We start from the raw sequence: 13109 nt of genomic DNA, 5'->3' as shown, positions 1-13109 counted from the left end.
GCGCCGCCGCGACGCGCCCCCCGTCCCCCTCCCCGCACGCCTGCCCCCGCCCTCGCACGCCTACGCGCCCGCCGCGCCACACTCCCCGCACGCGCGCGCATACACGTCCCCGCAAAGCCCGCTCCCCGCGACGCGCCCCCTCCCGTCGCTGCACGCGCCCGCCCCGCACTCCCCCAAGCACGAGGCCCGCGACGCGTACGCGCTCGCGCTCGCAGGCGCGCGCAGCCCCGCGCGCTCCTACGCCCACCCCGCGCACGTCCTCGCCGCCGCAGAGCACCCCTGCCCCTGGGAGCTGCAGTGCCCGCCGAGCCCCGCGTCCTTCGCGTCCTCCTTCGCGTCCCTCGCGTCCTCGTCGGCGTCCTCGTCCTCGTCCCTCTCCTCCTACCCCTCGCCGGCCTTCCCGCTCGCCGACGCAGACCCCAGCGCGCGCTGGCCGGGCCTCCCCGACTATGCCCCGCCGTCCTTCGCACAGCAGCAGCACGCCCCGTACACCGGCGCGCTCGCCGCGCCCCCCTACGCGCCGCACGCACACTCCCCGCAGATCCACGCCCCCCGCCCGCTCAAGCGCTCGCCGCTCGTGCTCGCGCCGGCGCTCGCGGACGCCGGTGCGCCCGCGCACGGCTACCCGCCGCCGCACCCCCAGGCGCTGCACGACGCGTGCGGCGCGCACGAGTACGCGCACGCGTACGGCAGTGCGGACGTGGACATGCTCGCCGACGCGCACTACGCGTACCCCGCCGTCGACGCGCACTACGCGCCCCTGTACGCGCCCCCGTACGACTACGCGTACGCGGACATCGACATCGACATCGACGGCGGCATGGCGTGCGGCCTCGTCGCCGCCGAGCCCCGCGCACGCCCATGCGCCTCGCAGCCCGAGTACGTCCCCCGCAGCCCCGCGCCGCACCGTCCCCCCGTGCTGATGCCGATGCCCCCGCCGCGCAGCCCGTACTACCCGCACGCGTACGCGTACGACGCGCCCGTGCCCATGGTGCTCTGCGAGAGCGGGCAGGCGCCGTATGCGGGCGTGTTCCTCGACGCGCACGAGCACGCGGGCATGGGCGCGGGCGCGGGCGTCGGGATCGTGCCCGCGGCGACGTATGCGGCGTACTAGCCGCCGCCGCCGCCGCCGCCGCCGGGTGCCCAAAGCACTCAGGCTCAGACTCAGACACGGCCGCCACGCATGCGCGCACCACATACGAGAGAGTATTGTATCGCGCGCCGTACGGCCGCGCGCCCTGTACTGTACCCCACCGCGCGCGCCGCCCTCGCCGCCGCGTGCGCGTGTACGTCTATCGCATAGCGGCCTGCTCCCTCCGCACCCACGCCCGCACCCGCACCCGCATTTTTTTACGCTTACATTTGTGCTAGTTGTCCTCGGTCCCTGCCTCTCTCTGTCCCGGTCTCAGTCTCAGTCCCGGTTTCGGTCTCGGTCTCACGGATTCTTTCTTCTTTCGCACTCGGATGTGGATATGGATTTGCATTAAGATTTTCATGGAGGTTGGAATGGAATGGCATGTGCATTTACTATTACTGTTGAGTCCAGGAACGAGCGCGTCCCGTGCCCTGCGTGCCATCCGCCACCATCGCCCAAGCCTTGACTAGACCGCGCTGCACACTCACGCGGGCACAGCACCACCCTCGCGCGCGTCAAGATCACATCGCGACTCATCCTCCAGGGCGGGGAGCGCCCCCTCCCCTCCGGCCGGCCTCGTTGAATCAATATCCGTGATAAGTGGTGCTATTGCTGTGATTCCGGCAGCGTGGGGCTCTACTTGCCCAATAAGTGGTACTAGCCCTCGCCCTGCTAAAATGCACGCTCTAACGTGCGGATGCACTAGCACTAGCACTAGTACTGGTGGCAAGAGCAGCGCGATTCCGGTGCCCGCATCCTGCGCCGCGCACCCCGGCCTGGCGCAGCACGTCCGCGGCTCGTTCGATAGCGCTATCATGTCCAGACGCGCAAATCCAGCAGTATACGAACATGAGCCCGAGCGTCCAGCTAAAATGGCACCGTCAATGCGGGCCGTGCGCGCATAAACATTCCGCTGATGGGGACGCAGGACCCCCGCCCTGTGCGCCCCTTAATTCCGCACGTCACGCGGGCCGCGCCCTCTCTGCCTGCCTGTAGTCTACCTGTAGTCCGCCTGTCTGTCCGGCGACCCCGAACCCTCCCATCGATGCAGGAACACACACAGCACCCCAAATCCCGCTGCCAAACCGCACCGCCTCTCCTGCCACCCTGGGCCTAGCAGGCAGGCGCATATTCGGCGTGCGCACTACCGAGTGCACACGCCCATATGTGCTCCCAAGTCTGCGGGGGCCCCGGGCTGCGGGCGCGACGCCCGCGTCAACGTTCACGCACGCCAGAGCTGTAATAATACATAAACCGGAACCTAAAACCGCGCCCGAACCCGAACCCGAAACCAAAACTGAAACCAAGAACCGAGACGTGCACCCGCGCGCATCAGCCTTCACGCAAGCGAGCTCGACGATGACTTGCAAAATTAAACATCATGCACGCCCCCGCCGCGGAAGCATCGCCTGTGCATCTTCTCCGTGTCCTCTCCATCTCCTCCCGCACGTACGTATCGTCGCCGATCGCTTAGCCGATGCGTCCAGTGGGCAAGCGGAGCGGAAATCCGTCCAGCGAACTCGCAGCCGTAAACGGGAAGCTAGTATGGCGCCGCCGTGTGGGGCGTACGACATATGGCGCTTCTTCTCGTGGCCAAGAGCCACGCATCATCGTCCCGACCTGGGCAGAGCAGAGTCTCAACCGCCTTAGTTAGAGAAAAGGGCAAAGACGACGCGACGGCTCGCGACAGCGCGAGCTAGTTTCCTGGCAATGCACATTGCAAACCGACTCGCTCGGGCATACCAGCAGGGCCTCGGAACACCCGCCCGCATCGCGTCGTGCATGTTCGGATACATCACCGACATTCCTCGCACCTTGGTACTCCGAAACGAGCCCGCTAAACGGGCGATCCTAATTCGCGAATCGTTAGCAGCATGGCCGATGCAGCTCGGGACGCGAGATCCGCACACGGACGTCATCTCGAGCGCGCTACCAGCAACGAGGGAAGGGGGTTGGTCCACGCATCCGACGTCGACCATATTTGCGTTTAACATTCAGATGTCCCTGCTTCTCGTGGGCGCAGATGCAGATGCAGCTACAGATGCATCCAACCCGCGCTGAAGGTGACTGTGTGATGCGCGCGCGAGATTCCAGATTCAAAGATCCGCGACGAAGCACCATCATCACTCTGACCTGTGATTATCGCTGGCCACGAGGCTTCCGTGCGTGCGACAAACACTCGTAGCGAACGACGTGCACGGTCCGCATCTCCTCCCGAGCGAAAGGCCACTGCGACGGCCCAGCGGTGCGCGCCATGGGCACATCACAATCACTACAGCAGCACGTCTGAATCATGTCATGGCGCGCTGGTATGACCGCGTCTCAAATTAGCACGCTGCAGCCCCGCAGCGCTGGACTCTGGCGCCGGCGATATCGCTACCTCGTCGACGTTGAACCGATGTCCGCGTCATATATCCCTGCGCTAGTGCCGATCGCCATCGACAATTTGACGGTTTGGATAGGCCGTCCCCCGGGCGACGAATATGAAACGGGGACCGCGGTCTGGCCCGGCACCGACGCAGGGGAGGCTGTTGATCGTTCGTTTATAGGTAGTCCCCAGCCGGCCGGCGACGCCGCGCGCCGGGTTGGCAGCGCGAGCGGCGGCGGTGAGAGCCCTCCAACGCGCTGCGACTGTATTTAATGAGTGATGGGCCGTCTCCTGCTTTTGATCCCTGCACGAGTGAGGGCGGGCGTTCTGCGTGAGGGCGGGGGCAACGAGAGCACGCAAGGTACACGACACACAAGGGAATTGAGAGAGCAGTGAGTGGTGAGTCATGGATAGCATGTGAGAGACAGGCTGCAGATGTACAGGGTGCGTGGATGTATGTGTATGCAATATGCCATTTTGGGGCGGTCCCGAGCAGGTTGCGAGAGGCAGCGTCGACAGTGGTAGATACTCCAGAAATTGGAGAAGGCAGACCTAGACAATAATATTCAAAAAGTTCAGAGTGCAGAGAGAATTGCGCACGACGCACATGCAGTGAGCACCAAGACAGCGCTTGCTACCGGGACGATGTACCGTCGTCGAGCAGGGGAGGGGGTTCGCTCAGAGGGTTTTCTTGTCGCGCCTGCTCGAGCAGGCTGTCAAGGCCCTTCTCCTTCACGGCTCCCTTTGCATGTGGGTCAGCATTTCCGGCAGCAGCAGACGAGGCTGGCACGAGAGCGGCGGGGGAAGTGCAAGCGAAGGCGGTGGCGGGCGGCGTACCTGCACGCACTCGCGATACTGCGCCCAGACCTTGCCGCAGCTGCGCTCGTACTCGGCGGCCTTTTCCTGGGCAAAGGTGGTGCGCCTGGCGGGGTCCGCAGAGGCAGAGGCGGAGACGGCGGGCTCGAGGTAGCCCTCGAACCAGGCGTTGAAGCAGGCGTCGTATTCGCGCTTGAGGGGGGTACATGCTTCGGATACACTGTGCGCCATGCCGGGCAAGGAGCGTACGCAGAGCTATGCAGACGTGCCGTACAAAGAACGCAGCCTGGAAAATGCGTGTACGCCGACTATGCAGATGTCCTTCCCGTATCGTATGTTGTACAAGTCTTCGAGGCCAGAGACGGAAGCTGTGTGTACGATGTCGAACAAGAGAGACCATGCCCATGTTGTTTACCGCTCAGCCAACGCGTCTCTACTTGGGACCACCACTACCGCCTGCTCATCATGGTCCTCGTTCTCGTCATTGGCGACCTGCACATCCCCCACAGAGTCCACGACCTCCCCACAAAGTTCAAGAAGCTCCTCGTCCCGGGCAAAATCCAGCAGATCCTCTGCACCGGCAATGTCTGCGACCGCGAGACCTACGAGTACCTCCGCACCGTCTCCCCCGACGTCAACGTCGCCCGAGGCGACTACGACGAGGTCCGTCTCGTCTCCGTCTCGGTCCCCGCAGCGACCGTCGCGTGCTGACTCGGTGCCCCAGACGTCCTTCCCGCTGTCCATCACCGTGACGCACGCGCCCATCAAGATCGGGGTCATCCACGGGCACCAGTGCATCCCAACAGGCGACCTCGACTCGCTCAGCGCCATCGCGCGCCAGCTCGACGTCGACGTGCTCGTTTCGGGCCATACACACACGTGCGTGCGTCCCCCCGCTTGAGGTCGTCCCGCGGCAGCTGAAGTCACCCCGGATGGCACCTCGCCGCTCCCGCCACCTGAACAGCTTCCAAGCAGTCGAGTACGACGGCCGCTTTTTTGTGAACCCTGGCTCGGCAAGCGGTGCATGGGTGGGCACCGTTAGCGGGTGCGTGCACTCTCTTCCCCTCATCCGCGCTTCGCCTCCCGCCTCCCCGCCCACACGTCGCGTTCTCCGCTAACAGACGTTCTCTCGCAGTGACCCCACCCCTTCCTTCGCGCTAATGGACATCCAGGGCCCCGTTGTGGTCACGTATGTATACCAGCTGATCGAGGGCGAGGTGCGCGTCGAGAAGATCGAGTACCGCAAAGACCTCGAGGCCATTAAGGACGTGCCGCGCAGTACAGTGATGCCGCAGAACATCCCCACCAGTCCGGCGGCATCGCAAGCGCAGGGCGTTTGGTAAAGCTAGGGGATCGTGCTATGGAGGATGGGCGCCTGGCCTGGAGGGACTTGGGCTTGTGCTTACAGCAACGTGTGGTGAGGTACATTGTACATTATGTGGTGCGTCGTTTCGGTGTCGTGGTCCTTTTTCGAGGGGCTGAGCGGTTGCATACGGGCAGCTTTTGGATGTGTAATCTTATATTGTCGCAGTCTACTAAAGAAGCGGTTAAACGTCGTGCAGCCATCCATTGATTCCCGCGCGTCGACGACGTTAAATCACGAGGCCCCTCAGGATGGGTCTGATATTTCCCGCGTCCAAGGACGAGCTGCAAGCCATGCTACCACTCAATTTCATCGCTTTTGCTGTATTATACATCATCTACATGATTTTCAGACGCTGACTATCAGATCCTCTGGTATATACACTACAATGACCCGGCAGTTCCACAACCCTAGCGCAAGATAGTTGCGCCATATAGCATACGACCGAGCTTCGAACTCCTTCGGAAGCATCCAGACTTCTTTGCCTTCGCGAGACGATAGAATCCCAGTCTCGATATCGAATTGGAGATCGAGTGACAGGTCCTCGAAGATCTTATGGTCTTCGTCCTCGACGTTCTCGTCGATTCGCAGGCTTACGCGCGAGTTGTCCGCGGCCGCGTTGAGTTGAGACGTGTGATCCAAGTAGGACGGGACGATTTCGCTGTCTTTGTTAGCAAGTAGCTGCACTGGCTCGCCGGACGACGAAAGAAGCGTAGAACCAGTTGAGTCGGGTCTGGCACCAACATCATACGGGCTCATCTTCATTTCCCGTCCCGAACCCGCATCCCAGACTTTCGTTTGCTGAGGGTCCTCGTGTCGCCACGAGACTACGCGAAGTCCGCTCGAGAAAAACGACACTTTGTGCGGAGGGCGGTGGTGCCGGGAAAGTCTCCAGTCATATGTGCTTCTCTTTTGCAGATCCCAGATATGTATCGGGTCGCGAAATGCCGCGGATACCAAGTGAGGATTCTCCTTGTCGCATGAGAATGCCGCGGCCGCAGCTGGATTAAAGTGACCTATTATGTCCGACCCAAGTGGTTCGCCTGTTGCGACATCGAGTATTCGGAGTGTGCCATCCGCGAGGCATGTCGCTAGCTTCGTGCCGTCCGAGGAAAACGCCAACGGCTCGAACCCATCGGCCGGCAAAATGCCGGGCACAGTGCACGTTCGCGAGGGGAGCCCCTTGTCTAAATCCCACATAATGATGGAACCGTCCTCCGCGCTGGAGAGAAGAATATTGCTGCTGATGAACTTCACTACCGTGACTTCGCGGGTATGCGCGCCAAGTTTGTTGTGAAGGTTGCCAGTCTTCCTGTCCCATAAGTACACCATACCATCTCCGGATCCCGATGCGAACCAAGAGTCGTCTGGAGAGAAGTCAATGGAATGGAACATGCGCAAGGCCGCTTTACGACCCTGGAGTCTCGCACTCTGCAGGGGAGCGTACGGCATAGTGCGGGTTTGAAGGTCTACAAGCCAGAGACTGCCATCTTCCGAACCCAGCACGACCCACAACCCGTCGTGAGAGAATGCAGCACGGGTGAATCTGGCGTAGCTATACGTCGGCGATTGACGTTGCGTTAACTCGTCGTAATACTTCACGGTCGGTTGGATATCGAAGTGAGTATTCGAATTCTTCATATCTCTGCGATAGGATGGACCAACATGCAGGCCTTGAGTCGACTCGGACGTAGGGGTCGTAGGGGTCTCCTTGGCATCGAACGGTACCCATAAATCAGCGACACTGTGCGCAGTCGGTACTCCATCCAGTTTGTACATATGGTATTCGGAGAGAAGGTATCCGGTCTTGGTATCCACCTTGTATATGGTTCCCTTCGCCGATGCTGCCCACGCTTGTGTGCCATCTAGAGAGAAAGTAGCGAAGCTGCGCTCATCTAATGGGTGGGTGGGGATCGCTTCGGTACCCGCTTCAACATCCCACACACGCAGACATAAGGGGCATCCGGGGACGCTACATGATACCCGCTGGAAACGATTTTCCTTCCGTCTGGAGAGAAGGCCAGAGAGTCGACATCCCTGTCCTTTTTGAACAGACGCAATGCCGGTGACCACTGTGGTACGTAGCCCCCCATGATTGTCGGGGCATCCGAATGATGGAACAGTTTGAAGAGTCTACTTTCTGTGGGTGCAAATGGGATTGCGGAACGCCGAAGATGAGGGGGGCCTGTTGCGATAGTTTCCGCGAAGAAGTAGCTGAAACGAACACCATCATAAACTAGACTGCGCAAATCACCATTTGCAGATGAGGTCTTCTGAAGAGAAGCTCATGAGCACAACGTTCACATCATCTTGGATGGACCCGGAACGGACTCGCCTCAACCCATACGGAGAGTTGTTCAAGTAGCCTAGAGATGCTTCTGGCTTTCCCCAAATCACACATGGCCTCTAGCCAGTTGATCAGATACGCTTCCAGCCAGTCTTGCAGACCTCGTGCGAATTCGGTAGGACACACTGCTATGCCACAGGTGTGGAGTATCCATTGAGTGCATGCGTATATGTTTGCATGGGACCCTGGGGACGTAAACGTCTGCGATAGACGGGTAGAAGACTGGAAGGATGCTCGGAGGACATCCATACAGCGGCTCGCAAGACGTCGATCGTGCTCATTCACGTCGATGAACCAGCGTGATTCACGACGATCTGGGCTAGAGATGAAGTCACGGAATGATAGATGGAGTAAGTGCACTGGCTCGTGGTCGTCGGAATACTGAAGCAGATTTCGCAGGGGCCGAAGGACTTTGCTCGCCCTTCGTGGCCCCCCCAGGAGTTGATCAATCACGGTGACAGAGATTGGCTCCTTCGCCGCCAGAATGACGCCCAACACGGTGTTGTAGGCCGTAGGATAGTCTCTTAACCAATAGCGGTCGAGGGACGAATGAAGCGCCTTATCGTACAGATCGTCAAGCGTCTGGCTGTCGTCCTGTTGCGCACTCTCCCTCCCAAGCAGTGATTCAAGGACATCATCCGGCTCCAAAAACGGGTACTCAGCACATTCTATCGTGTCGCATGCTGTCTGCGCCCAGCTAAAGAGACCATCAGCGCGTTCCACGAACCTCTTGAGTCTGTCCTCTCCCGGCCAATCCTTGTCGAGTTTGTGCGAGCGAGCAGTCTGAGACAACCTGTCCCGCATGAAGATAGCGATATCTGAATCGTCATCTCTGGAGACTACCAGATCACGTATTAAGAAAGTCGACGAGAGTCGAAGGAGTGCAAATTCGAAATCGTCGATATGGCGGCTCGTGATGATTATACGGATGCAAGGTGGGAGCTGTCCCGGGGTCGCCATCTGTGCCAAGATATCCAGAAGCGGTTTGCGTGAGTATCTTGAGCGACTCGGCGGCTTTTCAGAGCCGCATTCATCAAGGCCATCAATCAGAATTACAATAGGACCCTCGTCGACGAGACCGATGGAGGACATCAAAGGCTGTCGGAGGTAGACATGATATTGAGCATCAAGCTGCATGTTGGGAGGGCTTCTCTCGACAGCCTTTGCTACCTCCTTGTGGATGCGCTGATCAAATTGGCTGAGCTGGAATGCAAGGGTCCTGATAACCCTGAACGGGTCGTTGTTTGCTTCAGCGGCTAGTTCTCGATCGAAGCAGATGAATGCACCGCGGCGACCCTGCTCTCGGAACAGCGTCTCGAGACTATTTGCAATGGCACTCTTCCCCGAGCCTGCAACGCCACGCAGCCATAAGATATTCGAGGGTTCCGCAGATTGGTTGTAAGCCCAAGTGGTGATAGAGCTGATGATATTGTGACGCGTATTAGGGTGACAGGGCTTCTGGCGTGGCGTCGTTTCGATGGGGTCAAGGCTTTGCTTCAGAACTGGCGATCCAGATATCAGATACTGAGTAGAACAAGCCAATCGATGCTTACCTAGTCGATCCAGCTTCAACTCCTGGCGGAAGGTGGTCATGGTTACCTGCGTGGCGAGACCAGTGTCCAATTGGCTCGCCAGTTTGGCGAATGTGGTACGAAAGGCCTCTATCCGTTTGTCGATGTCTATAAATTGTGCTCGGGTAGCGTTTCCTGAAAGACGTAAGTGACATGCTTGCGCCTTGTGCTGTGAGGCGACATACCTGCAAACGTGTGTGCACTGTATCGCTCGATGTAAATCAGGCATTCCACTGTTTGCAGCAATATTGACTTCATGGTAAGCTCGAGCCGGTTGAGAAGGCCAAAGTCGTTCTTCAGCGCTTCGAGCGACGAAACAAAAGAGTGCAGGGCTGACATTGAATCTACGAGCGACAAGACTGCAAGATCACGATCAAGCTGGTCCTTCACGATCTTTAAAGAAAAGGTGTCAGTAGCTTCGGAGAGTTAGCGTACATGCCAATTCATACGTTATACACCGAGGTAGCCAATTTGATCGCCATACTCAGGTATGGATGGAGCTGCGGAGCGCATTGTGTCAGTAGAATATTTCTGCTAAGAGTAGAGTCAAGATTACTTGTGCAACGGCGTCCAGTATACGTCTGGAATTTTCCAAATAGTCCACGAGTACTTTCAGGTGTTGAGACACAGTTGAACCCGATCCAGGCAGGGGTGGGTGAATGGCTTCCTCCATTTCCCGCCGTGTTTGCTGGAGACTAGAGTCGATTCCTTCTGCCAAGCTTTCTTCCTTGATTGAAATGGCTATGAGCGCCTTCGAGGTGCCTCCGGTAAGCGGCAGTGTGAACCCTGATGATAATCATGAGACATGCGCGAACGTTGACCTTGCAACAAAATCACCTCCGATCTCCGGCTGTAAGTTCAGTAACTCTTCGACAGTGCGATTAGCTGACCCCAAGCGGCAGCGCGTGAGTGGGGGTACGAGACCATTGTCACAGAGAACAAATGATAGGATCGTGTCGTACTGCACACCAACGCTGTCAAACGTGGTCAGTTTATGCTGTGCCACGATAGTATAACGCACATTTTGAACTCCTTGTTCCAAAGCGGCATATCGGTATCCGTGGCTGTGGTTTCATACACGCGATCCTTGTTGACGTGAATTCTGACGCAAGAGCGGGGTTTCCTCTTTACGGCGCTTTTGATCGAAAATCCCGATGCGTTGATCACTGGCAGAAGGTTATGAGAATAAGAATAAGCACGGCTCCAAGACGTACCCTTGAGGACGACACTACACTTGTCCATATTGTTATGCGATTTGACCTCTGGCGGGCTTGACTGATACATAGTGACTCGAAAGTTGGATCGTCAATTCAGTCATCCAGGGATCTTGTATCGGTGAGGGATGGCGCGCAACTAAGGCAAGTCCGACGCTTCCATGCCGCAGAATTGAATGAATCAGTGAAATGCCCTCACAATTTCATGAGTTCACGACCAATCAGGTCTTCTATTAGTTGCATGTTACGTTTCCTTCAGCCACAAAGAGCAAAGAGTATACCACGTTCGAGGTCCGTTCCGAGACATGTTGAAATAAGGTTACGGTCAAACCTATCGATACGTTCCTACCGTGGCCTTCTCGGCCATCTTGACTGTGACACTAACCACCTTCCCAGCGGTGCCATTAACGCTGTCTCGAGCCTCCCTGCGTACCGAACTTACGCTGGGTCATGTGCGCGCATACTGACCTATCTCAGCGTGCGAGGGAGCTGGCTCCTCATTTAGCTGTAGTCTGTTTGTCGGACGGGTCATTCAAAACGACATCTGAGCATGAGAGCTGGAAGACATAATTGGGGCGTTATAAATCTGTGATCGTCTGCTAGCCAAAGCAGGAACAATCTAAGGAACGGTAGTATCGCGATGGGTTCGACGGACCCGTGAAACGTGCGGGTTTGCAGTTGATGGACCACAATAGATGACAGCGGATTGCATACTGTGCCTCCCCGGGTAGTCGGCAGGCCCCCCAAGTCGGCAGTCACGTAAAAGTAACACATCCATCACGATCCATCACGCGTGATATTTTAAGGTCTGCTTAGCCAACGCTTGAGGATTCTATGGGCAGGTAGCTCGAAGCATACAATGAGGTCGCTGACGTGATCGGAAAATGAAACTCCGACACGAGCTGTTACAACCGAGGCGTACACCAGCGTGACAACGGCTTGAGCTGGTCCTCAGGGAGGGACTCCAGAACGACTGCACCGTTCGCTTTCGTTCAAGCTGGAAATGAAAGCAGGCATACGAAAACCTATGTCTACACAAAAGCACAAAGGTAATGGAGTACTGTGGAGGGAGATACCATGAAATTGCCGACTTGGGGGGTCTGCCGACTACCCGGGGAGCAGTGGTGTGCGGTCAATGACCGTGGTCAATGGTCATAGTCATTGATCGTTGACTTGCCATTGACCGTCAATGACCCTGGGACAGTCATGACTCCGAGGTAAGCCCGGGGTCCTCGGGCACAGTGGTGGTCGAGGTCACACTTCCTTTTGTGGTATTGTCGGAAGATCGTTATGCTGCATGCCCGGTGCCCATGCCTCATGATACTTAAGCTTTCATTTAGTACAGGCAGTGAGCTCATGGATCTCATATTCTGTCTGCCTCGCACAATGCTCATGTGCCAAGAAATGTCGCCCCTAGCCTAGCTACCTTGTGTATTTATAGTTGTTTCAATGAATCTATACACCACATTTGCCTTAATCCCCCCTTGCTGCCCCAATGTTGCGCTCCTCAGCGAATCGCAAATGGTATCGCACATTCTTTTATGACCACCCATTACTATAGCAGAAAGACCCCACTGCATATAATAACAACAATGTCGCCGACAAGGCAAAGGTATGGTGCAAACTGTGCTATGCTATGCTATTCGAGTAGAAGAAGAGAAAAGGCTCGACGCACAGCAGGTTTGTTGGAACAACGGTGCGAACGGCGCGGGGCGCGTTTGTCCACGGGTGTAGCGATGCCCGTAAGGGACAATCGCGTTGATACGACCTACGAAACCCTAACCCCTAACCTGGGTGCGACCTAAAGGGACTAGAGAGACGGATTATAGTCTAGTGAGAGGGGAGTTAGCAGCAAGGTGTCCCGCGGTTCGAGTGAACACGAGAAACGCCTTCGGAAAAGGCTACGAACAATGGGGAAGCTACGAGGTGGCTTCGACACGTCGTCGAAGCTCCTCGGAGGCTGTGGATGGTTAGTGGAGACGATCGAAGCTCGGGAGAGCTCTTCGAAGAATCGTAGAAGAAAGAGACAATTCGATAGGGGGGACTTAGCTAGGACGCGGTTCGCAGTTTCTTCGACAATAGTCGAAGTCGAAGGGTTCGTCGAGACGGTATCGACGAGTAAACGCAGTGGACGAGGTTTCGAGGTTACGCAGCGAGGGACGAAGTGACGCAGTTAGAGGCTTAGACGCAGGGCGAACTCGACTTATGAGCTCTGAACTCGAGGGGGGAACCGGATCTTGTATTTTTAGAGAGAAGTACGACAGGTTTTATACTACACAGGACGCTACGACTATT

The 13109-nt window shown here is 57.5% G+C and overlaps 6 protein-coding genes across 6 annotated transcripts; 4 read left to right on the top strand and 2 right to left on the bottom strand.

The window, feature by feature from the left end:
* Nucleotides 1-706: 706 nt before the first annotated feature.
* POSPLADRAFT_1045990 (hypothetical protein) lies at nt 707-1114 on the top strand (the record flags this gene model as incomplete). Its single annotated transcript, XM_024478917.1, has 2 exons — nt 707-879; nt 946-1114. The coding sequence occupies 2 exons, from the start codon at nt 707-709 to the stop codon at nt 1112-1114; spliced, it is 342 nt and encodes a 113-aa protein (XP_024340584.1).
* A 1630-nt stretch (nt 1115-2744) lies between these two features.
* POSPLADRAFT_1039639 (hypothetical protein) lies at nt 2745-3477 on the top strand. The gene has a single exon (XM_024477574.1). The coding sequence runs from the start codon at nt 2846-2848 to the stop codon at nt 3194-3196; it is 351 nt and encodes a 116-aa protein (XP_024340583.1). The 5' UTR covers nt 2745-2845; the 3' UTR covers nt 3197-3477.
* POSPLADRAFT_1055871 (hypothetical protein) lies at nt 3429-3776 on the top strand (the record flags this gene model as incomplete). The annotated part of the gene is made up of 1 exon (XM_024480699.1): nt 3429-3776. One exon carries the CDS (start codon nt 3429-3431, stop codon nt 3774-3776), a length of 348 nt encoding a protein of 115 aa, XP_024340582.1.
* Nucleotides 3777-4137: 361 nt separating this feature from the next.
* On the bottom strand, nt 4138-4550 carry POSPLADRAFT_1140384 (hypothetical protein; the record flags this gene model as incomplete). Its single annotated transcript, XM_024485163.1, has 2 exons — nt 4138-4245; nt 4341-4550. The coding sequence occupies 2 exons, from the start codon at nt 4548-4550 to the stop codon at nt 4138-4140; spliced, it is 318 nt and encodes a 105-aa protein (XP_024340581.1).
* Nucleotides 4551-4784: 234 nt separating this feature from the next.
* POSPLADRAFT_1140329 (hypothetical protein) lies at nt 4785-5662 on the top strand (the record flags this gene model as incomplete). The annotated part of the gene is made up of 4 exons (XM_024485157.1): nt 4785-4982; nt 5044-5198; nt 5284-5364; nt 5455-5662. The coding sequence occupies 4 exons, from the start codon at nt 4785-4787 to the stop codon at nt 5660-5662; spliced, it is 642 nt and encodes a 213-aa protein (XP_024340580.1).
* A 368-nt stretch (nt 5663-6030) lies between these two features.
* On the bottom strand, nt 6031-10884 carry POSPLADRAFT_1033289 (hypothetical protein; the record flags this gene model as incomplete). Its single annotated transcript, XM_024476922.1, has 10 exons — nt 6031-7547; nt 7625-7918; nt 8014-9531; nt 9583-9735; nt 9786-9993; nt 10050-10100; nt 10157-10386; nt 10438-10574; nt 10622-10766; nt 10815-10884. The coding sequence occupies 10 exons, from the start codon at nt 10882-10884 to the stop codon at nt 6031-6033; spliced, it is 4323 nt and encodes a 1440-aa protein (XP_024340579.1).
* Between the last annotated feature and the right edge of the window lie 2225 nt (nt 10885-13109).

Source organism: Postia placenta (genome assembly GCF_002117355.1).
Source record: "Postia placenta MAD-698-R-SB12 unplaced genomic scaffold POSPLAscaffold_5, whole genome shotgun sequence".
Lineage (NCBI taxonomy): Eukaryota > Fungi > Basidiomycota > Agaricomycetes > Polyporales > Adustoporiaceae > Rhodonia > Rhodonia placenta.
This window is presented reverse-complemented; position numbering and strand designations above follow the sequence as displayed.